The 25,508-nt window shown below is 40.6% G+C and overlaps 1 protein-coding gene across 6 annotated transcripts in view; it reads right to left on the bottom strand.

Moving 5' to 3' along the window:
- Positions 1-25,508, bottom strand: part of HPS5 (HPS5 biogenesis of lysosomal organelles complex 2 subunit 2) — a 43,850-nt gene that overhangs the window by 10,284 nt on the left and 8,058 nt on the right. For 5 of the 6 annotated variants that reach the window (XM_046016179.1, XM_046016173.1, XM_046016174.1 and 2 more), the window contains 14 exons: positions 24,223-24,333; positions 23,991-24,055; positions 23,118-23,310; positions 21,219-21,352; positions 17,433-17,645; positions 17,069-17,140; positions 12,042-12,130; positions 8,743-8,921; positions 8,122-8,280; positions 7,163-7,346; positions 6,367-6,490; positions 4,923-5,072; positions 3,490-3,567; positions 2,411-2,988 (listed from right to left, as the gene is read on the bottom strand). In XM_046016179.1, the coding sequence (XP_045872135.1) occupies positions 2,411-2,988; positions 3,490-3,567; positions 4,923-5,072; positions 6,367-6,490; positions 7,163-7,346; positions 8,122-8,280; positions 8,743-8,921; positions 12,042-12,130; positions 17,069-17,140; positions 17,433-17,645; positions 21,219-21,352; positions 23,118-23,310; positions 23,991-24,055; positions 24,223-24,333 (2,329 nt within the window). The remainder of the gene's footprint in view (positions 1-2,410; positions 2,989-3,489; positions 3,568-4,922; positions 5,073-6,366; positions 6,491-7,162; positions 7,347-8,121; positions 8,281-8,742; positions 8,922-12,041; positions 12,131-17,068; positions 17,141-17,432; positions 17,646-21,218; positions 21,353-23,117; positions 23,311-23,990; positions 24,056-24,222; positions 24,334-25,508) is intronic. The other variant, XM_046016177.1, reaches the window with a different exon arrangement.

Here is a 25,508-nt window from a genome sequence, read left to right as displayed (position 1 = left end):
GATAACATATATTATTATATATACTTTATATACTAAATCAACAGTGTGTGTGTCTAACATATATATGTTATGCATCTACCATCAAGGCCAAATTTCTCATTTTTCCTAGAACCAGTGCTCGTACTCGAACTTTTTGGACAAAATAAATTAACTTAAAAATTCACCTATGTTAAATAACCATCCGTTATAGCCAGGTCATTTAAAGAAAAGCATGAGTTATGATCTAGCTAAACTACTTGTAGTTTAAAAATACACACGCACACACACACGAATCTAAGGTGAGGGCTTTTAAAAAAAGATTTTAAAAAGATTTTAAAGTTGGGTATAATCTCTACACCCAACGTGTGGCTCGAACTTAGAATCCAGAGATCAAGAGTTTCGAGTTTCATGTTCCACTGACTGAGCCAGCCAGAAGACTCTAAAATGAGTTTTTTGAAGTAGTTTTCACCTGGCTCTGAAGACAAATCCCCAAGAACAGCTCCAAAAGCTGCTTTCCTTAATTATATCACTAGCAAAAGGGCAGAACCTGTTCAGATCATCTCGAAAACCCGACCTTTCGTTTCTGATACGTGGGTTTTTTAAAATCATTTTTTCCACAGTTTCATTATTGTCTATATGACTGTCAGGCAGTAAGTACTTGGACAAATTCAGAGAAGGCAGCCAGCATTTACAGCTGGAGAGGAGAGGGCAAGCTTTATAACTGGGTGGGGGCTAAGCCAAACATCTCCCCCTAAAGTCAAGCAAGCAACTGCATCACCTCAAAGCACCCAACCCACTGGTTCTCTCCAGCTCTGGTAATAAGTTAACCACCACTCAAGCTGATGAGACTCTCTTCAGGGTTGAATATGATCACATAAGAGACAGATATTGCAATGTTCCACTAAGTAATAATGCGAAACATTTGAATCTACTGGAAGAGAAATAAATTTTCTTATTTAACATAAAAGTCTACCTCAACTCAGAGAAAGAAACTGAAATCATTTTGTATGCTAATCACATTTGTATGTAAATGTGAACTGAAGCAGAACAATAACCACAGATCATGTTTCTGGAAAACTAGAAGGTCTTTAAGTGTATAAAGACAATATAAAAACCTATAGGTACTTGTGATTGTTAACTTTTGGTAATGAATGAAAGTCTAAATCAATTATTCCAAAACATGGGACCGTACAGTGGAAAGAGCATACATGGTCTGAGGTACGAAAGCTGGTTTCCACAGGAGGATGACACACACTTTCAGTCAAGTGTGAAATGGAGACTGCTGCCTGTCCACCAAAATCCCTGAGGCAGAAAGACAAGCTCTTAGCCCCTACCATTCCTTTCTTTCTAGACACCTGGACAGCTTACATTTCCCAGTCTCCTCCATGGGTAGGGAAACCATGTGATAGAATTCTCACCAATGGGGGTGCCTGGGTGGCTCAGTGGGTTAAAGCCTCTGCCTTTGGCTCTGGTCATGATCCCAGGGTCCTGGGATTGAGCCCCGCATCGGGCTCTCTGCTCCACAGGGAGCCTGCTTCCTCCTCTCTCTCTGCCTGCCTCTCTGCCTAGTTGTGATTTCTCTCTGTCAAATAAATAAAATATTTAAAAAAAAAAAGAATTCTCACCAATGGAACATAAAACACGGGATGTCAGGCACTACAAGATCAGGCCTCTAAGAGGGCACAGCATGTCTGGCCCTTCCACATGCATTCCCCGGGACATGGCAATCCATCCTCAATCACAAGCCCAAAGGAAGACAGAGTTCAAAGAAATGGAAGAAACTATGAGCCCTGGATTACCCACGTGCAAGAGAACTTCCCACTCGCCTGGAACCTGTCCTGGAGTGACAGGAGCAAGAAATAAACTTCTACTGTATCTGAGTTATTAGGAGATACTTACTCAGCATTTTAGCCTACTCAACTATTACAATCTCTCTCTGCCTGTTTCTTCCCCCATTAAATGAAATAACACCATCTACTCTGAAGACATTTATAAGGAAGAAATGAGATGATGCCTATTGAAATATTTATAACTGACACACAGTAAGTACTCAATAAATGGCATAGATTATCTCTGCACTAGTAAGTTACATAAAGGATTTTTTTTTCTATTTATACATTTATAAAACGTTTTACGGTAACCCCAACTTCTTCAACACTGCTATGTACATTTTTTGAGTATGACTGGGCATAAAATAAAATGAATTTCTTATAATACCATTGCAAATGAAATCAATCTTTGAAGAACTATTAAAAATTAAACTGAAAAAAAAAATAAAAAAAATAAAAATTAAACTGAGTGGGAAACAGAAGGGAGGGTGGCCAGAATGTAAGTGATTTTGTACTTCACTCTTTTTCTTTCAATGTGAACATGCTAAGATGCTATTATGCTCTGTACTAATTTCTATTTGATAAGGCAATCTGATTATTACCTTTCAGTCCTTCAATAAAAGTATCCCAAACACAAGGACTGTTAGCGTAACTAAGCTTGATACTCTCCTTTGCTCTTTTCAAGTCCAGGAGAAAAAAGTACTTCTTTATGAATTGGCAAGCCAGACTTTCAGGACAGTACTGTTGCGAAGTGTGGTCCACATGTCCACTTGCGCTTTTGGTCTCAGGATTCAATACATTCAATTCCAAACACAATGTTGTCAATTCAGCCAGGTCCTTCTGAAGACAGCTGGCTATGCTGCATGGAGAACATACTTGGAAAAGGTCATCCAAGGGCTCCCTCAGACTATTTGTAGATTCACACGCTGTTGGATCAACAGTTTCTTCATTGCCTAAAGAGTCTCCCTTTTCTTTTTCACTGTCTTCATCTAACATATCCTTTCCTGACTCTTCAAACGACAGCATATCCTGGACTGATATCATGGATGAGTTGCCAGTATCTGAAATAACTGAAAAGTCCTTCGTGGCAAACGTTTTTTCTAACTGCAAGAGCCAATCCTGTAAGATCATCCTCAGAGACGTGGGTTCAAACAAAACCAGTGGGTCCTCTAGCTTGGTCCTACGTGAGACAGACAAATATGAAATTTATGTTCCATGTGTTTTTATATTTTTTAAAAGATTTTATTTATTTATTTGACACAGACAGAGAGATCACAAGTAGGCAGAGAGGCAGGCAGAGGGAGAAGGAGAAGCAGGCTCCGCATTGAGCAGAGAGCCTGATGCGGGCTTGTTCCCAGGACCCTGAGATGATCCAAGCCGAAGGCAGATGCCCAACTGAGCCACCCAGGCATCCCATGCTCCATGTGTTTTTTAAAAGCACATTATTTCATGCTAAACAAACCTAATGGATGAAACATTTCTTGGGAATAAATGTTACTTTTCAACTCTTCAACAATTATCTCAGCAAGATAACAATACAGAGAGTGCTAACTTTAATACTAATTGTTGAATTTCACTTGCAAATGAGACTACCTCTGTCCCACACTGTCTCAGGACCACTACTGATGACCTCGAAGTCATTCCCATTTATTAGAAAACTCTCTCATTCATAAATACTCACATTGCTTCTGCTGTTGCTACTTTGAGCTCTTGGAGCTTGTCTTCTTCCGGAGGTTGACTAATTACTTCTTTTTTGCCCCTAGAAAAGTATGAAAAGAGTTAGAGGGGATTAGCACATCCTTAGACAAATGTTTCTAAGTGCTTACTAAGTGGCAAGTGTTGTACTTAGTATTAATATTACAGGACACAAACAGAGGAGAATAAAAAATGGTCTATGGCTTCAAGATGAGTAAGGTTTAGTGAGAAAGAAAGGTATGCAAAAACTAACTACAAATGAGAATCAAGCAATTCCGAAAGAGCAACACAAGCATTGCACTATTAATGTACAATGAAAGCAATTATTATTCTGACAAGGCAATCCAAGGATGCCTTCCTCTGGAGGCAGTGTGTGAGTTCAGAAGAATAATGGGGGTGGGAGGGAGGATAGTGCAGGTGAAAGAAACAACTAGAAGAAAGGCAGTGAAGTGTCCCCACCCAGTGCTCTGACAGGACTGGAATTTATAGCACTTGGAAGGATGTGGCTGGAAAGGGGTGGGGCTAAGGTCACACTGAGGGCTCCCTTCAAGGCCACAGCTATACCTGTACTGTTTTTACTATATATACGTGGATTCACGAAACTTCTGTTTCATCTGACTGTCCACATACACTGGGCCTGTGGGGCTCTTAATCCCTGGGTCAGTGCTGAGGCTGCACGCTTCTAATGCTCAAATCCCCTTAGTTATGTATTAAGGCAGAGACCAGATGGACACACTTCACACTGAGCTAGAGCAAGGGCTCTGCTACAACTCCATTTGTAAGGATGATACCACCAGCACATCCTAAGAAGGTTCATGACAAGACCAAAATGCACTATAGGCCAGAGAGCACTAGTGACTTACCAAAGGTCACATACTAGTCAGAAGCACAGGGTCTTGATTGTTGGTCATCCTCTTAATCTAATACTCTAACATCCCAGAAGTTTGAAGAGATTTGGAGGAAGGTATTTATGCAGGGCAAAGATGAAAGAGGTGCTAAATTAAAACTCTCTCAAAAGATGTGCTATGGAGGGGGTGCCTAGGTGGTTCAGTCAGCTGAGCACCTGCCTTCAGCTTGGGTCATGCTCCCAGAGTCCCGGGATGGAGCCCTGCATCAGCCTCCTTGTTCTACAGGGAGCCTGCTTCTCCCTCTACCTCTGCCTGCCGCTCTCCCTGCTTGAGCATCCCCCACCCTGTGTCAAATAAATAAATAAAACCTTAAAAGAAAAAAAAAGATTTGCTATGGATACATGTCATTTTCTAACACTTACTTTATGGTATTCACATTTTTTATGAGCTACACAATCTATAATGAACAGGGTTATATGTGTGCGTCTCCAATAGCACAGAGTCTAAGCCTTTCTTCAAAATGACAGCTGAGTCCTCTAGAATTTACCCAGATATATATGCAAGAGCTTACTCAGCATCTTCTTCCTTTGGGCAGGTGACTGGACTCATCTCCTCTTCACATAACTGCTCCTCACCTCTGGGTTCTGGTCTTATTTTCAGATCAGGGCTTGTATGAAAGGTGCCAATCTTCTCAGTAGTTTTACGTACAAAACTAGAAACGCTGGAAGTCAAATACCAAAAAACTGATATGAAAAAACCTCATTACTCCCAAAAACAAAAAATTCAGTACCTGAGTGCTCTGTCTGTTCCTGTTAGTCCTAGAAAGGCAATCTGGACTTAATAAAAAGAAAGACTATGCTTATAGCAACTTCCCTAATCAACCACAAATTTCATATAAGGCCCACGTAAAATTTACGGTATAGTAAGGGGTCAGGGTCACTTCATTTACTAAACTGTTTTGATTTGGTGCTAAAGGAAATGTCTTTAACTCCAGCTATGTCTACACGGTTTCTGTCAACTTAGGCAAAGAAGGCCATGTGATCACCTGCCCCATTCTGGCCAGAGAAATAACAGAATTTCTCCATGAGACTCAGTGGCTAACTAGTCACAACATATCCTCCAAGGATAAGCAAAACTGCAGCTGGTAACTGAATCATTACATTATACATCTGAAACTAACAGGACACTGTATGTTAATTATACTAGAATTAAAGTTAAAATTAAAAAACAGAAAAACATAAAACTGTATCCAGGGAGACTCAGATAAGCAGTTAAGAAGCTTTACAAAATCTTTGCTCTCAAACGCAAGTGCCAATTCTAGGCCCATGGAGTAGTGAGAAAGACTTCCAAAGAGTCTCCAATTTTGAGCCTAAACTGAGAAAGGATCAAGAGATGACTAATGATATATGGAAACTGTTCCTATCAGGGATAAGGAAAACAACAGATTTTTTTCCAAACTTCTGCTCTGTCTCTTGGGTGGAGGGCACATTTTAAAGCAACTCAAACATCCAACTACTCAAAGAGGAAAGCTTCATTGCCCAAGATGGAAATGAGAAGTTAATAGCCTCCGATAAGAGTTTATATGAGAAATAACCTAGAGATTTTGTTTTTTTTTTCTCACTGAAAATGTCTTTCCAGGCGCACCTGGATGGTTCAGTCGGTTAACCATCAGCCTTCTGCTTGGTTCAAAATCCCAGGGTCCTGGGACCAAGCTCCTTGTCTTTGCATAGGTATCAGGCTCCCTGCTCAGCAGGGTGTCTGCTTCTCGGTCTCCCTCTGCCCCTCCACCTGCAACCCCCACCCCATACCACCCTTATTCCCAGCTCTCTCTCACTCACATGCATTCCTCTCTCAAATAAATAAACCCTTTTTAAAAATAAATAAATTAAAAAAAATTTTTTTAAATAAATAAATTAATTAATTTTAAAAATGTCTTTCCATTCTCAGCACAAAAGCACCTAACGTAACAACTGAAGGGAAGCGAGAAACGGGATTCTGTGACAGGACTAACATACCTTTCCTTGACAGCCTGAAGAGACACAAGAGGAGATGGAGAACGAAATGGTAATGGAATGCTGAAGGGGAGAAAAGTTTCATTCTTATCTGTCTCAGATGTCCCGGGAACATGGGAAACACTGTCTGATAAATGGAATGGGGGGGACAAAGAAACAAAATTTAATCATTTAATCATTTTAATCTTTAAAAAAATTTCTGAAATGAATAAACCAAAGGAAATGAAGAGTTCCATACCAAAATCACAACTGACCCAGATACAAATGAGCAGGACACAAGTTTACAAGATGCATGGGATGATCCACATATAAAACACTTAGGCAGATACCTTCATTTTCCTACTAACCCTGAATCCCCATAAGTCAAAAAGGAAGGTTTACAGTCTCTATTATCTCTTCTCAATAGTTCAGTCACAGGAATATTCGAACATCGAAAAGTGAAGGCAATGGCCCCCAAAACTGTAGTAATTTTTCATTCCTGATGGAAAATAATTTGGTTAGTCAAGATAAAACTGTTCTACTCCATTGGTTAATGACCTTCTTTCTTAACTTTTCCAGGACTCTGATGCATGATCAAAATTAGGGACTATATCAACGTTAGCCTAAACAGGAGGGGGGAAAACAACTAAACATAAACCCATTCTTCCAGTGGCAAGCAGATCTACATGGAAAGTCTATCAACATAATAAAAATTTTTAACCCCACATAGAAAACTTGATGCACAAGTTAATCCTGGCAAATAGAAGTCACAGAAAATAACTACTTCCTGTCGGCAACCAACAAAACACATCATCATTACCTTCATTTCCGTGTGAGTCCCAACACTGATCTGGGTCCTCTTCTTGATGTGAGGCAAATTCTTTGAGTCTCTCATCTTCTGAGAGGGTTTGGCTATGAAGCGAACAAGAATCTTCATCTGACTGACTGCCTCTTCTACTGCTAATGATACGATAAATACCAGAGTCCAAGATGCTGAAACTTTCCTAAAAATAAGAAGAACCCCCCAAAAAATCAAAGTGAAACTTTACTTTTTAACACAAAAAAGGTTTTTTTAAGAGAACAACCAACACAAGTAGGTAGCAAGTCAGTAGCAATTATGGGTTGTTTTTTTTTTTTTTAAAGATTTTATTTATTTGACACAGACAGAGAGAGATCCCAAGTAGGCAGAGAGGCAGGCAGAGGGGGAGGGGGAAACAGGCTCCCCACTGAGCAGAGCCCGATGCGGGGCTCAAACCCAGGACCCTGAGATCATGACCTGAGTTGAAGGCAGATGCCCAACAACTGAGCCACCCAGGCGCCCCAACAATTTTGGTTTAAAAGAACCAGCTGGCAAGCAAGGTTTAGGTCCCTGGCCGCTGACTCACACTCACACACTGCCATGTTTCCCTAGCTTGCCTCCGTGAATCCCAGCAGTGAGAACAGGGCTGCAGGGACATAACCCTGAATTGCACTATGACTCCAATTACCATAAAGCATCTGAAATCACAGACTAGGAGCAACTGAACTTGTACCAGAGGCTATAGGAGGTACATTTGGAAACAGAATATAATAAATAAATGATGATGAAACAAAATGTGGCTCCAACACACACCTAAATGGGTGCTTCATGAGGGCTGCCCAACAACTGAAAGAAAGTCTCGTCTTGGCAACCCCTGCCTCCCGCTCCAGATCTACTATATGGAAAGGATATGTGCGTACAACCTAAGGAAGAGAAACCTTACTGTGCAGACAGGCCTTTTAAAAAGTAAAAATACCTACATGTGACGAAATGGAGCTTCTTCTACTGCTACAAGCTGAATCCAAAGGCTCAAATTTTAAGATCAATTCTTCCAGTTGAGAAATAAGATCATTGTAGGTTGTGACGTCCAGCTGAGACTTCAAATGCTCCAATTTATCTACAGTCAAAGATTTTCTTCCCTAGTGAAAGGGTAAGCAGAAACCAAATAGAACAGCTTACTACTTATAACTAAATCTAAATTCAATGGCCAATATACTGAAAAATGTCTAACAGAGACCATGAAACCGCAAAGGTGCTTTAAAAAGGTTTAATAAGCTCAAGAAAGACTTAATGGGAATTATCTTAGAAATTAAGAATTAAGAGTTACCGTACACACAATCAACGCCCTTAAAACAAGGCCTGAAATTCAACAAAGTTTCTGAGAAAATGCAATTTTTTTTTTCTTCAGTGGGAAGTATACCCTTTTTCTTACCCACCACCCACCCCTAGATTTGCCTGGCAAGATTCTGTTAGGGATTTATTGCTGCTTCATCTGTAGGTCATACAGACAGGGCTAATAAAGACAGGCAACTTTGCAGCCCACTCCTGCAAACTATTGCGGTTCCAACAACCCAGGTGAACAGGTAAGCACTCTGACTCACTCTGCCGGCAATAAGAGAATTTTGGAAAAGACAGCAAGTGCGAGCAGCCAAGTTCCACAGGCCTCTCCTCAGCAGGCGTTCCACACAGCGTTCCACAGACAACAGAGAAAGATGTGAGACTTTCCCGTTGAGGTGCAGACAGAAGAGCTCATTCTTGTAGACAGCTACATCCTGAATATCTATAAAACCCACAGGGGTGAACACACAGAATGTTAACCACATACTCCTTCTCCATGTTGGTAAGGACGGAAATTATTCTAATAAATTCATTTTTTATATTGAGTTTGGCTTGCCTGAATTTCATTGCTATTATACTTGCAATTCAATGAAAAAATATTTTAGACACTTCTAGAAAGATCAAAAACAAAAAACAAAAACACATCTCTCTTCTCTAAAATTCTATGTGAAAGATGCTACTTTCTAAACAAAACACACGAGCAAAGGAAAAAGAGAAAGAAACCAAGAAATAGACTCTTAACTACAGAGAACAAACTGATGGTCACCAGAGGGGAGGGTGGTGGGGGGGATGGGAGAAATGGGTGGTGGGGTTGAGGAGGGCACTTGTCGTGAGCACAGGGTGATGTACAGAACTGTTGAACCACTATACTGTACAGCTGAAACTAGCATTAAACTGTTAACTCTACTGGAATTAAAAATAGTAATGGTATGGTTTCGCTTACTTGTGGAACATAAGGATTAACACGGAGGGCATTGGGAGAAGGAGAGGAGAAGTGAGTTGGGGGAAATCAGAGGGAGAGGCAAACCATGAGAGACTGTGATTCTGAGAAACAAACTGAAGGTTTTGGAGGGGTGGGGGTGGGGTTTGGGTGAGCCTGGTGGAGGGTATTAAGGAGGGCACGTATTGCATGGAGCACTGGGTGTGGTGCATAAACAATGAATGCTAGAACAGTGAAAAAAAAAATAAAATAAATTGAAAAAAAAAATAGTAATGGTAAAATAAAATAAGTAAAGTAAAATGCTACTTTTTGTGAAAAGAAATTGGGGCTTTAAGAGAGCACTCGACATCAGAGACCAGATGACAACATTTCTGAGTTACAATCTGAAGGTAACAAACAGATTTTAACACAGTATGTAAATCGACAGTTCATGAGAAAATACCTATCTTGGCAGAACATCATGAAAGGAGTTAAAAAACTAGTTTTTGATCTCACTTATAGGTGCAACCTGAAAAAGCCAAACAAGTAGAAGCAGAGAATAGTGAAAACCAGGGACTGGAGGGGTGGGGGATGGTCAAGGGGTACAAACTTGCAATTAGCTGACAAGTTCTAGAGATCTAACACACAGCAAATGATTATAGTTCACAATACTGTACCATATATTGCAAAATTGCTAAGAGACTAGATCTTAAAAGTTCTCATCACAAAAGACAGTAATCATATTGCAATATAAAGCTGATCCTTGAACAACGTGGGTTTGAACTGCATGGGTCCACGGATACTTTTTTCAATTAATACAATATATAGTAAATGTATTTGCTCTTTCTTATGATTTTCTTAATAATGTTCTCTTCTCTAGCTTTCTTTCTTGTAAGAATATAGCAAATAACACATATAACATACAAAGAATGTTACTCAACTGTTGATGTTCCCAGTAAGGCTTTGGGTCAACAGCAGGTTCTTAGTAGTTAAGTTTTGGGGGAGTCAAAAGTTACATGCACGTTTTCCATTGCGCAGGACCCAGGTCTGTGCCCCTAAGTCCCACATTGTTCAAGGGTTAACTATGTAACTGTATCAAATCAAAACTCTGCATACACCTTAAACTCACACAGTGTGTTTGTCAATTTTTAAAAAACAATCTTGTTTTTGAGGGACAACCTTAGCAACTTAAACCACAAGAAATCAGTATTAATCAGATCAGGAAGTAAGGGTTCCTCTTTCTTATACTTCTGCAATGTAGAAAATGACCCAGAAAGATATACTGAGTAGCAAAGCTAACGATGCAAGATTTTTTCCATTTTTGGTTTAAACTAAAAAAAAAAAAAAAAATGTTATTCCCACAAGGAATTCTTTTTTTTTTTTTTTTTTTAACATTTTATTTACTTATTTGACAGAGGAAGAACACAGGTAGGGGAAGCCGTAAGCAGAAGGAGAGGGAAGCCCGATGTGGAGCTCGATCCCAGAACCCTGGGATCAGGACCTGAGCAGAAGGCAGATGCTTAACTGACTGAGCCACCCAGGTGCCCCCCTCCACAAGGATTCTGAACCCCAAACTATTAAGACACAAAATGGAAGCGAAAACAAGATTTCTAACGCGGATAAAGATTCAGGGTAATTAGAAAGAAAAAATTAACCCACTCAATCTTTAGCAGTGGTTACTAATATTTAAGAATAAGTGAAAATTGTATTTAAAATTATCCATGAAGGGGTGCCTGGGGGAGGCTCAGTCGCTTAAGCAGCTGAGTCTTCAGCCCAGGTCTTGATCTCAGCAGGGTTCTGAGTTCAAGCCCCATGTTGGGCGCTGTCCATGGAGCCTACTTAAAAAAATAAATAAAAATAAAATAAAATTATCCATGAAAAACTGAACAACTGAACACAAATTCCCAAGTATATCCTTGGGAAATACATTACAATGGAAAACATTTATGATGTTAATCTTTATTTTTTTAAGATTTTTATTTATTTGAGAGAGAGCAAGTAAGAGAGAGCACGAGCAGGGTGAGGGGTAGAGGGAGAAGCAGACTCCCCACTGTGTACGGAGCCTGACGTGGGGCTTGATCTTGGGATTCTGGGATCATGACCTGAGCCCAAGGCAGATGCTTAACTGACTGAGCCATCCAGGCACCCCTGACATTAATCTTTTTTTTTTTTTTTTAAAGATTTTTATTTATTTATTTGACAGACAGAGATCACAAGTAGGCAGAGAGGCAGGCAGAGAGAGAGAGGGGAAAGCAGGCTCCCTGCTGAGCAGAAAGCCCAATGCGGGGCTCGATCCCAGGACCCTGGGATCATCACCTGAGCTGAAGGCAGAGGCTTTAACCCACTGAGCCACCCAGGTGCCCCCACCCCAACATTAATCTTTAAGAGAAACACCACCTCAGTCTATTTTTCTACTTGTCACACTCCAAGAGAATTCTCTTATGATCACTGAATCTTTCATAAGCAAGAGATTAAAATTTACATAAGGAAAGGGACACCTGGGTGTTTCAGTCTGGCTTCCCGCTCAGTGGAGACCCTTCTCCCCCTGCCCCTCACCCCACTCATAGTCTTTCTCTCTCTCAAATAAGTAAATAAAATCTTTAAAAATAAAATAAATTACGTAAGGAAGAAAAATATAATTACCTTTGACTTCACTCCAGAGAAGAACCTGAACATTCTGAGGAAGGAAAACATAAATTCCTCTTTCTGTCCAAGTCAGCACACAGTGCTCACTACAAAAGAAAAGGGAAGAAGTTAAGAGAATTCTAGTTTGCTTGGATACAGAAATTTATGATCCAATTCCCTGAATTCAGATCTTCACATCAGCTATTAAAGGAAAATTGTACAAAGAAGACACAACAGGGGTGCCTGGGTGGCTCAGTCATTAGGCCTCTGCCTTTGGCTCAGGTTCTGATCCCAGGGTCCTGGGATCCAGCCCCACATCAGGCTCCCTGCTCTGCGGGAAGCCTGCTTCTCCTTCTCCCACTCCCCCTCCCCTCTCTGGCTGTCAATCTCTCTGTCAAATAAATAAATAAAACATTTTTTAAAAAAAGAAAGAAAGAAAGAAAACACAACAGTGATCCAGTTAGTCAAGTCATAACACCTAACAAGAGTCCTTTAAAAAATAGCATAATATGGCACCAAACTGGGAAAAATTTAGATACATACACTAAAAACCTTCTAAAAAAAGAAAAGGTTGGTATTTTACCTAATGTTTGTTAAAGCATCTAAATTTCCCATCACTGGTATGAAAAGGGCACATTTAAAACAGACAACACACCACCACAAACCACTGCTCTAGTGAGCCACATATGGGGATGGTAATATTTTGACTCCCTTAGTTGTGTGTGGGCAATAAAAGGTTAAAAACTCCTCATCAACCAACTGCCAGGAGCTTTATCAAAGTCTCTATCTATATTATCTTAGCTTGTGGACACTCACCAAGACAGATGTGCTTTTCCCTATTTTATAAAAACAAAAAAACCTGAAATTTGGAGAGATGAAATAATACGCCAAGGACAGTCTGGCTACAAGAGCTGGACTTTTTTCTCTACGCCTCACAGAATCCTACTTCTTCCCTCATTTACCCTCACTGTCCCACCCACCAACTATTACCCAGAATCTGGACTACTTCACATAACTGCATTTTCATAAAGCCATACATTTCTAAGTGCCAAACCAAATGACCCTTCCTTATTTCCTTTCTTCTTGATGCTCAAGCAGGGACCAACCCTGCTGATTTTTCCTTTCTTCCTGAATCTCACCTCCCCAGACTGTGGGACACTGCACTTTCCTGGGCCAGCTTTTCCGGTCCTCTGTACTCTCCATCTCTGCTCATCTCTTTGCATACCCCTTTGCCTGTATTTACTTGTATACTTTCTCAAGGCTGCTACTGTTTCTCAGATACCAATGGGTCACCTCTGCTTCTTCCCCTCAGTCAGGGCATCCCAGCTTATAATGCTCACTCTAGCCGCCTCCCAAGGATCACAGAAGTGCTACTCCCCTCTGGGATCCTCCAAGAGCCCATGGCAACCGCTCTTCCTCCTGCGCTCACCCTATTTCCTGTCACCCGTGTCCATATGGTACTTAGTCATGTACTGTACTGCTGCAACCCTCACTTTGTGTCGAAATACCACATCTCCAACAAATCATAATCTTAAGAACAGGAACACTGAGGTGCCTGAGTGGCTTATTGGTTAAGCGTCCGACTCTTGATTTTGGCTCAGGTCATGATCTCAGGTCATGAAACTGAGCCCTGTGTCACACGCCATGCTCAGCAAGGGGGTTGGGGATGTGGGGGAGGGTCCTGCTTGAGATCCTCTCTCCCCCTCTGCCCCTCCTCCCAACTTGTGCACATGCGCACTAATAAATAAATTAGAAAAAAAAAAGAACAGGGACCTTTTTAAAATTTATACTCCCAAGAGTACTAAAAATGATACTATGCGGCTATGAAACACCAAGAGTGATATTTAACAGGAACTGGGTCCTCACACAAATATTAAACATTTTGTCAGTATAAGACCAGGTCACTGTCCCTATGAGAAGATACTATTTGACACAAAGACGGAAGAAATGGTCAGAATGCTAATCTAAAGGAAGAAAACCCAGAAGGTTACCTTCAGAAGCCAAAGAAGAAAAAAAAAAAAGAAGCCAAAGGATCCATGAGTAGAGAAACAAAATGATTTTGACACTGAACTTTGATACTCAGCTTCCTTAGGAAATCTTAGGAGGGGAGCTTAGGTAAGAGCTGATACTTTGCAATTTACACGTCACTTATCCCCTTGTCCCCCTAAATAGACTAGGACACAGCCTAAGAGCACTGCAATGCCAAGGAAGGGAAAGTAATACTGTTTACCCCAAAGAAAACAAAGTATATAAATTTGCTTCCTTTGGGATTTGTGGGTATAAGAGTAAAGGTTACCACTGGACACAAGTGTATAGGTAGGGGAAAGAAAAGAAACAAACAAAAAGCCTTTCTACTCATGTTTAAAAAAAAAATCTTCACTGAATTCTTTGACTGAGCTGTTACTTGAGAGCCTTCTATGTGCCTAAGACCAAGCCCACAGCAAAGGAGCTGACAATCTGGTGCTGGGATTGATATTCGTGGTATAGTGAAACCGGTGGTGACAGAGGAATCAACAAGGTGTGACAACAGTGCCTGGGAATAAGTGCCTAATCTCATTCTGCTGGCGGGGTCAGCAGAGGCTTCAAACCGGCATTAATTACTACTTAAACTGAGCAGTAGGCAGAGCGGGATCATCAAGGGCTTTGTATGCTACAGCAGAGACTGTAACAGGAGCTTTAAATAGTTTAACTCAAAGAACAACTCTACCAGGAGAACCGAGCAGACTGTGGCCTTGCCATTAGAAAACATACTCTTGGATAAAGGGCTTCCTCACCAATCACACCACAGTCAGCCCATGTCTATCATGTGACAGAGGCTACGCCAAGCGCTGAGAATAATATAATGAACAAAACAGACACAAAGCCCTTACAGCACTTACTATGAGTAAAACAAGCATAAATGTTGTATGAATATGTAATTATAAATAATAATAAGTGCCATAAAGGAAGAGGAAATTTTTTTGTCTTTTTAAAAGATTTTATTTATTTATTTATATCTGACAGAGACAGAGAGCACAAGTAGGCAGAGTGGCAGGCAGAGGGACAGGGAGAAGTAAAGCTCCCTGCTGAGCAGGAAGCCCTATGTTCAGCTCAACCCCAGGACCCTGGGATCATGACCCAAGCAGAAGGCAGATAGATGCCCAACCAACTGAGCCACCCAGGTGCCCCAGGAAGAGTTTTTAATATGCTTTATCTAATCATGAGCAAACAGTCATGTATTCTCAGTAATTTTCAGGGTGAAATATGTTAAACTGTTTACAGTTTAATTTTAAATACACCAGTGTAGGCAGTGTGACATATACATACATCAGGGGCAATTAGTTAACATTTCAAGAGTATTTTTTTTTTAATCACATTCTAAGAGCAGTTAGTTAGCCTTTGACAAAAGAACACAATCAGACTATTTTACAACCTCTAAATAACATTCTCTGAATCTGCATTAGAGATCCTACGCATTAACTTAAGGGATATTAGAAATAATATCCATTGATGAAATGAGTTCAAGACACACAGACTGGGTGGAAATCATAACACTGGCAGAACAAGGTGTAAGACTCGGCAAACCCAGCCCTTAGTGGCACTCTGTGCTGCCACTTAGTGGACTTTTGCACCTAATCCAACTGGAAGGTAGCTGAATCCTGATGTTATAATATGGCTGAATGTGGGGCAAACAGGTGGCTCAATCAGTTAAGCATCTGCCTTCAGCTCGGGTCATGACCTCAGGGTCCTGCGATCGAGGCCCACATCCACCTCTCTGCTCAGCAGGGACTCTGCTTCTCCCTTGCACTCTCCCTCTGTGCTCTACCCCACCAAAGAGATAAATAAACTCTTAAAAAAAAAAGTTAGAATATGGCTGAACGTGCCTCAAACAGATCTTTCATGCAAGGTACTTACTTGTCAGAGCACCTAAAGGACACAGAGCTGAAAGTTTACCAGGCATAGAAGAGAAAGTTCTATAATTAGGTTTGTGCCTACCTGCTAAGAAACAAATCTATGTGTGGCTGACTTCAGTCTGAGACCTGCTTTCATTGTAACCTCCCAGCAGGTAGGAGAGATTATGAAAGAAAGAGTATCAACAGTTCATAGCTCTAATTATCAGAATTTCCCTATTACAGACTTCCAACTCATTGAGATCAATTCGCAACCCAAAAAAGCAACATATATCCACGATCTTTTCATTCCTCTTAGAACACTTCATGTAACATAAGCATTTCCTAAATTTCCAAAAACAGTTAAATACAAAAACCTTTTAAAAAGCTAACTGCCGGGACGCCTGGGTGGCTCAGTTGGTTAAGCGGCTGCCTTCGGCTCAGGTCATGATCCCAGCGTCCTGGGATCGAGTCCCACATCGGGCTCCGTGCTCAGCGGGAAGCCTGCTTCTCTCTCGGTCTCTGCCTGCCACTCTGTCTGCCTGTGCTCACTCTGGCTCTCTCTCTCTCTGACAAATAAATAAATAAAATCTTTAAAAAAAAATAAAATAAAATAAAAAGCTAACTGCCAGGGTGCCTGGGTGGCTCAATGGATTAAGCCTGGGTGCCTGGGTGGCTCAATGGATTAAGCCTCTGCCTTTGGCTCAGGTCATGATCTCAGGGTCCTGGGATTGAGCCCCGCATCGGACTTTCTGCTCAGCAGGGAGCCTGCTTCCCTCTCTCTCTCTGCCTGCCTCTCTGCCTACTTGTGATCCTGTATGTCAAATAAATAAATAAAATCTTAAAAAAAAAAAAAAGAAAGAAAGAAAGAAAGCTAACTGCCAGGGCGCCTGGATGGCTCAGTCAGTTAACTGTCTGCCTTTGGCTCAGGTCACGATCCTGGGGTCCTGGGATGGAGCTGTGTGTCAGCTCCCTGATCAGTGGGGAGTCTGCTTCTCCCTCTGTCTCTCCCCCTGGTTGGTGCTCTCTCTCTCGGTCACTCTCTCTTGATCTTTCAAATAAATAAAATCTAAAAAAAAAAAAAAAAGCTAACCACCTGTGAACATGAAACAAAGAGAAAAAGTGGTTTTTTTGTTTTGTTTTGTTTTGCTTTGTTTTTCAAAAGGAGAAACTTACCTAACATGCAAGAGTCTGGGGAAAGACAAAGATTGGGAGGATCCAACTGTATGATCATACTGAGGATCTGATCTAGGAAGTAAACAGTCTGTTAATGATTGAATCACAACATAAAAGTATCCTGCTCCCTACATAGAAAAAGTTTTACTGCATCTAACTCAACTACCTTTATTCAGTCTACTTCAATCATACCAAAGATAACTGGTTAAGGATTTTTTGGTTTCTTTAAATCTTTAATAAAAATTCTACTTCACTCTTAGAAGGCATAATAAAATCTTTAACTCATCTAGAGCATCAGAGATTTCAACCCAACTCCTGCATGTAAATTCCTCAAATAGTCCCTACCAGCCACACAAATCATTACCTTACAGTAATCACAGGGAGAGGTGGTGACGAGAGGAGTTTCTTAAACTGATGTGTACTTATAACTTCCCCATCGAAGTTCACTTCCCACATCCTGGAGCCAGGGCGAGCACAATATATTAGGGGTTGCTGGCCTGCAGAACATCTTCCAGGGAAGAAACAAGCTCCGTATTCTCCATCTCTGTCCTTGCTTCCAATTCTCCAAAATTTTTCTCTGATTCCCAAAAAGGAAAAGAAAGCAAGTTTACTCATTAAAAAAAAAACAAAAACAAACAGACAATGGCACTACAAAGCAGCATGGCCATAATGTCCTCTCTATATTCACAGTAGCAGTGTACTAGAAGGAGCAGCACCTTGGAAAGAGGGCTCTAGCTTTGACCTGCCATTAACTATGTCTACAACAGGAAGCAAACCATATCACATTAGTACTCAGTTTATTATCCACAGAATAGGGGCTCACAATTCTATGTGAAGTCCCCTTTCAAATCTACAAAATGAGTGCCAGCCAACCATTTCATACATCCTTAAATCCTACTGAAAAGTTATTTTTAAAAAATCCATCCCTTATCACCTTGTAAAAGGTGGACTCCCCATGGGAGTTGCTAAGCTACCTCTCCCACCCTGTCCTGCAGCCGTTCCCATTACCAACACCCAGGAAACTCCTCACTCTTTCTTCAAAAGGCCAAGTCTTCTGAAACATGGGAACCTTGAACACTCCATTCCCTGATGAGTACATGAACTAAACAGAAGAGCTCAGTATACTGCCTGAGAACAAGGAAGGTGACAACGTGAAGATGTCTCTTCCTAAAATCTGCTTTACTTATTCTCCAGGACTTCATTACACCATTCTTCCTCTGAGAGACTTCCTTGATGTCCATAAGCTGAATTACATGCTTCCCCAGGCGCTTACCACGTTATATATGGCAATTGTGTCTATCAGAACAATAGATTATGACTTTTTTTAGGACAAAAGCCATTTCTTGAATTTCAAGGCACAGCATCTGGCCTACAGAAAGCACTGATCATGCATTGCAGTGTTCCATATACTCAAACTCTTCTATTAGAGAATGATCTAATATGCTCTGTAGTGTGGATTTACAAGGAGATTTTAGATATAATTCAACAAATATCCCTGTATTTATTTGTTTCGTGAATCCAACGTAACCTCATAGTGTACCTGCGTACTATGAAAAACTGTAATACTGGTACATACCATGAGATCATGATGTGAAAGTGCCTCGAAACGCATACAGAGCAATCTAAGAAGCTAGGGATTTATTACTTACGTTATTTGGGACATAAAATCTATTTCTTGCTTACGTTAATGTGGCTTAATACAGTACTAAGGGTCCGGAAGAGGGCAATGAATGTTTGCTGAGTGAACAAATACAGGAAACTCATTCTTACTCATATGCTCATTAGCCTTGCTTTCTATGTTTTCAAACAACATGTAACAGGCACAAAGCTAAGGAATTCATAAACATTACCTTAGTTAATCCTTAGAACTACCTCCATGTTCTGGATGGGGAAACCAATATTTAGCAAGGCTTAAAAAGTGGTGGAGCCAGAATTTGAAATCATACAGTCAGGCTCCATTAGTCAAGGTTCTCTCCCCTGTACCCTATAGTTCTTTGTTTCTATTTTTTTATTACTTCCTGGGATCCACCTTGCTCATCAACAATACTAACAGAAAGTAGCAAGTGGCTGGCAGGAGAAGAAAATTTGTATCTATCACTTTAATTAGTTATTAAGAGCCCCCAATTAAAAAAAATGTTGGGGTGCCTGGATGTCTCAGTCGGTTAAGCGTCTGACTCTTGATCTCAGCTCAGGTCTTGATCTCAGGATCAAGAGTTCAAGCCCTGCCTTGGGCTCCATGCTGGGTGTGTAGCCTACTTAAAAAAAAAAAAAAAAAAGTGCTGTTTGTTGGGAGGGAATATAGGTTGAAATGAAAAATTTTAAACATAAATGTATTTTTAAAATTATTGTACTATCCATGTCCTCCCAAACTGAATTCCAATTAACAGGAAGTGCACATTTCTTTAACATGTTATTCTAACAGTAGAATCTATGCTATTCTCATAACCAACTCTAGCCACGCCCCTGTGAATGGGAAAATGATGATGCGCAGCTCTACTGCACAGAAGAAAAAATAAGCCTCTACTTATTTAGCTCTTTATTTTAAAAAGTTTATCATATATCTTTCTATATTGGGTCCCTTGGTAAACTTGAAAATCTACAGAATAGTTAGGAACTTGGTGAAGCTAATAAATACTTTACCAAAATCTCAAGTGTGGAGTTAATGGCCAAAGGTCCAATGTCAAAGGTTGCTTTGGGGGAACTGTGAGGTAAGAGCAGAGGCACAGAATCGAGACATAAAGGTTCTAGTCTTGCCTGCCTCTTCCCAGCACAGTGATATCAGGCATGCTCTATCATCGGGACGCCTAGGCTTTCTGATCTGTAAGAATAAAAGGGTAACAACTAGATGATCTCCAATTCTCCAAATCTAACTTCATCACTGTGCTATAGTCTAAGACAGGCCAGAACCAAGTACATCCTCCTTCCCACAAACTCATGTAAACTGACCATGTGCATCTCAAGGCCTTGCCTCTGTGCTGTCCAGCTAGGTTCTCTGATCTCAGACACCTGCCCCCTGTTGTAACTGGCCTCCTTTCCATGTGCCTTTCCCATCCAAGAAAATAAATACAAAGTATACCTTCTCCCCAACCTTCCCTCTACCATCCCTGACTCTGCATACCTTCCTTCAAACCTTTTGTAATAATCTCCTGCTTTCTAGAATAGCTGCCTTCTAATTAAGATATATAAACTCCTAGAAATACATAAAGACTTTCTAAGTCTGAATAGTTCTAAGGAAATCAATTTTCAAACCCTGATATTCTATATGCACAACTTCTTAAAATGACCTGAGAACCCACTTAATTATGTGACATTTAAGGCTGCTGCTCTCACTATGGTGCCAATTTACTAACCTGATCTTCCCCAACTGCCTTACTTAAGCCAGGCTGGCAGGTTTTAAAATATGCCTAATTCTTTCTCACTTTTCCCCAAGAGGCTGTTCCTCCTTGCTAGAACGTCCCTTCCTTCTCCTCTTACTCCAAATTCAGCCTACCAAAAATCATCATCAAAATTAGTGAAGCTGCCTGGTGGGTTCATGGGGTTCAATATAAAATTCTCCTTCATGTAGGCTCAAAATTTTCCTTAATAAATATGGTACCAGGAAAATAGAATCAGGAGTAAAAATTTCCCTGCAGGGAGAATGGCTGAGCAACTTCAGCACAGGGGTACATAATATTTATTCCAAGCTGTTTCCTGTTTGGCTCTGGTGTTTCACAGCTACCTCTAACACACTCCTTTGCCATTCACTGAACCTTTGCCTCCACCCTGGAGATTTTGGTAAAGTATCTGTCAGCATCACAAAGTTCTTAATTATTCTTCTCCCAATCAGTACAATGCTATTAAACACACAACTCTAAACAACAACAAATTCAATCAAGGAAAACTTCTGAGCCCCCATACTGAAATAGGCCTTTGCTGGGCCTCCCCTCATGGGAGGGGACCACCCTTCATGGAGTAAACTGAATATCTGTCTCAGTCGCCCACTGGACTGTCTCAGTCTCCTGTCTCTCCTGTTCTCTAACAGCAGCTTGCACACAGCTGGTTCCTCATTAACATCTGTATTACTGAACAGAGGGGTTTGGGCTAGATGACATCTGAGTCTCTGAGAGTTCCGAACTCCGCATCACCTATGACTCATGGTTGGCCAATATACCTCTCAGTGTCACACAAGAACGACCGAGTAAGTGAAGATATAAGGAGTCTTCCGTCCAAATAATCTAACTGCACGACACAGGAGTCAACCGTTGTTATTGTCTGGACAGGAAACATCACAAAGGCAGCAGCTGCCTAAAAGAGACATGACAAGGAAAGAAGACTCATCTTTACATACCCATATAATTTCCTTCTCTTTACCTTTTAAGTGAAAATAACTGGATAGCAAAAAACAAATTTCAAATGGGCCAAAATTTAATTCGCCTATTAGGATATCGAAGTTCCGCGCATCGGGCTCTCTGCTCAGCGGGGAGCCTGCTTCCCTCTCTCTCTCTCTCTGCCTGCCTCTCTGCCTTGTTGTGATTTCTCTCTGTCAAAAAATAAATAAAATCTTTAAAAAAAAAAAAAAAAGCTGTGACATACTTGGTTACATAACCGTAGAAGACAACTCTTCAGGCTCTGTTTCTGGTTATCTAATCTTAGAAACTGGAATGACAAAGATAAGGCAAGTTTTGGAACATGTGACAGAACTTTGTCCCACAGAAAACAGTACTTCTTCCTTTGGAAAAAAAGACAAATTAGGGCTATGACACCTATAAGGTTCCAAATGCTTTGGGGATCAAAATATGTTAGGAATCTCTCTCTCTGCCTGCCTCTCTGCCTACTTGTGATCTCTGTCAAATAAATAAAATCTGAATAAAAGGCGGGGGGGGGGGGGGCACCTGGGTGGCTCAGTGAGTTAAGCCTCTGCCTTCCGCTCGGTCCATGATCCCAGGGTCCTGGGATCAAACCCCGCATCTGGCTCTCTGCTCAGCAGGAAGCCTGCTTCCTCCTCTCTCTGCCTGCCTCTCTGCCTACTTGTGATCTCTGTCTGTCTAATAAATAAAATCTTAAAAAAAAAAAAAAAAAGTTAGGAATCAAGCAGTATCTTTGATGGGTTACCATGACCAAATCAGAAAAATATTCTGATGTGTTAATTAAAATAAAATAATTTAGCCAATAGTAGTTAGATTTCTTCTTTTCCTTCAAAGATCCTATGTGGAAATAAGCCAAGCTCCCCATTATAACAATTTTGGAGAAGAGGGACAGTAAGAATTTGGTCTGCTCTGCCTTAATGAGAGACTGGAGCATTCTGTTAGGATAACCTGAAACTTAACCCTTCTGCTCCAACAACTGTAGCAGGAAGCCTGACACCCATGCAGCTGAGCACAATCCAGGAAGTACCTTTAAGATTCAATTTATGGTAAGTTATATCCATTTTGAGAAAAAATGTACCTAGACTCATGAGTTTCTTCTAAATAGGGACCAGGAGAATAGAAGCCTGGACAACTGATACCATTTCCATGTTTCCCATTTTGTTCACACAACTAATAAAGAGGCATCTCATTGGGGTGCCTGGGTGGTTCAGTCAGTTAAGCGTCCAACTCTTGGTTTCATCTCAGGTCATGATCTCATGGATCCTGGGATCAAGCCCTGCATCAGGCTCTGTGCTCAGCAAGGAATCTGTTTGAGAGATTCACTCCCTCTGTCCCTGCCCCCTTTCATTCTCTCTTTCTCTCTCTCTCAAAAAGAAAAACAAAAAAAGAGAAGAATTTTATCTTTATTAATAGCTTAGTATTAATGCTGAATTTAAGTGCATCATACAGGTGAATTACAGAGTACTGTAATAGACAATGTGCAAATTACTGAAGTGAGCTCACAAAAGCCACCCTGCAACAGTAAGTTGAATCAGGCTACACTATGTACTACACACAAACAAGCCTCCTCAAAATTAATAGCTTGGGCTCTAGATCAGTCCCCCAAGAAATATAGTAGATAAAATTGTGTCCTTCAATTGAAATTCTATAAGACAGTATCTTATATCTCACCCACATACACAAGGAACTGGACTGTTTCTTACCTTTGCTTGTTTAGAAGTGTTAAGTTTGATGGCAGAAACTTTCCCCATATGATCACCTACAAAAACTCTAAGAATAGCTGTGTCCCAACAGAGAGCTGTAACTTTTCGGCCTTTGTGCTCTGAAGACACATAAATTCGTTCTGGTTTCCCACGACGCTCCTGATTTAATTCCCAAACAACTACGAGACCTTGACTGCAAGAAAATGAGTCACAAAAGCAGACATTTAGCAATGGTGAAAAAGGTGCAATTTCTTTGTATCATAGTATCAATTATATAAAATATACATGCAAACTCCTGCTCCTCAAAAAAGAGGAAGTAGAAAGTCAAGGTACTAATTTCCTTGCTTTAGTCCACCAGTCCAGTACAAGAGAACTTAGATGTTCTAAATTATCTCAGTTACATTTCTCCTTTAAGGCCACTGAAGTGTTATTGCCGCATATTGACATTTTCCATAACCCACGGTGACCAACTGTCTGTGCTGGTTTGCTGGAAACTGAAAGATTTCCTTAGGACACAAGACTTTCAGTGTTAAAACTGGGACAGTCATAGGCAAACCAGGATGGTTGGCCACACTAACAAACACACAACTACATCTGTCAATTTAAACTGTATTTAGAAGGCCTTCTGGGTGGCTCAATCAGTTAAGTGTCTGACTCTTGATTTTGGCTCAGGTTATGGTCTCAAGGTCGTAGATGGAGCACCTGCATGGCACTGAGCTCCAAATCCAGCAAAGAGCCTGCTTAGGATTCTTTCTCTCTCTCTGTTGGCTTGAGTGCTCACTCTCAATAAAATACAAATACAAAATGTAAAATACACAATGTAAAATTAAATGTATTTAGAAAAGAGCACATTATTTTAAAGCAGTTTCTCACCTGGTAGCTACAGCAACATAATCATCATCGTGTAAACAACAGGCAACCTGAGAAATTGCACCTTCCTATAACACAAAAGGAAGAATACTAGGCTTCTCAAAAACGTTAATTTTTTACTTTTAAATCTCAAGATTTACATTCCTACTTTACTCCAAATGATTATTCATAACAGAGAAACTGGAACTTACAAAAGATATTCCAAATGGTATGACAGGACTACTCTTAATCTTACCCTGTGTGAAAGAAAGAGCCTGTGCTTCCAGCCTTCCTTCTGAATGAGATTGAGTCCTCCTCCTGAACTGCCCAAAGCCAACCATTTCCGAGACACAGCTATGCTCGTGCACTAAAAACATGTAAACAGACAAGCAAGAGATCATCAAAGTCACATAACCAAACCAACTACAAGAAACGAATACGAAGGATCTGTGTAGCAGGTTCCTCCCCCCATCCTACTCCCTGCCCAGTTGGACACCACATAATGCCACTTACCCTTTCATTCTAGTATAGTGAAACATATAGAATATTTTGGTTTTAAATGGTTAACTGAATCTCAGAATAACTGAATAGGCTCAATTGTACAAACGAATAATTTTCTCTTAGCAAAATCCAGTTATAAGATCATCAATTTTTTGCTTAATTTGGCTAGGTCATTCCAATGCTGACCACAAAGATGAAAGATCAAGTAATTCTCCAGGGGATAAAGCAAATGCTGTAACCATTTACTCAATATGAATCATTTCTAGTCTACATAATTAGCAAACTACCCATAGCTTTTAGTACAAGTAGGCCTGTGGAGGACACAGATGCAGATCAATTATGTCTTCCCCAACCCTCAGCTTAATGATCCCTTTCCTTATCCACCAGAGAAAATAGTGGTCATACTGTACCCAATAATACCCTATGACAAAATTTGCTACTTGGCTGATGAACAGACACTCCCAAATCTCTCAACCTTGCTTTCCACCACAGAAGCTGGAAAATCTAAACATGCATTTACCCAAGCTGTTTGTTTTTTTTTAAGATTTTATTTATTTATTTGAGAGAGAGAGAGAGCGCACAGGCAGGCAGAGGAAGAGAGAGAGGGAGCCCGACGAGGAGCTCAAACCCAGACCCTGAGATCAGGACCCTAGCTAAAGGCAGATGCTTAACAGACTGAGCCACCCAGGTGCCCCATTACCCAGTCTCTCTTGAAGCTAGGGGGAGCTATGTGACTAAAATCCAGCCTGCTAGGGTTTATTAGAAAGGTATACCTTTCTAGGTAAAAGGTAGAGTGAAGAAAACAAAGCCTTCAGGAAACAATGGATAATGATACAATCACAGTAGGGGACTTGAATACCCACTCCCATCAATGGACAAATCATCCAAACAGAAAATCAACAAGAAAACAGTGGTTTTGAAAGACACACTGGACCAGATGACTTTAACATACTCAGAACATTCCACCCTAAAACAACAGGATACACACTGACATGGTATAGTCTCTAGAGCAGATCACACATTAGGCCACAAAACAAGTCT

This window comes from Meles meles, chromosome 8 (assembly GCF_922984935.1).
Source record: "Meles meles chromosome 8, mMelMel3.1 paternal haplotype, whole genome shotgun sequence".
Taxonomy (NCBI): Eukaryota; Metazoa; Chordata; class Mammalia; order Carnivora; family Mustelidae; genus Meles; species Meles meles.
Note: the sequence above shows the minus strand (reverse complement) of the source record. Positions and strands in the feature narration are given on the sequence as shown.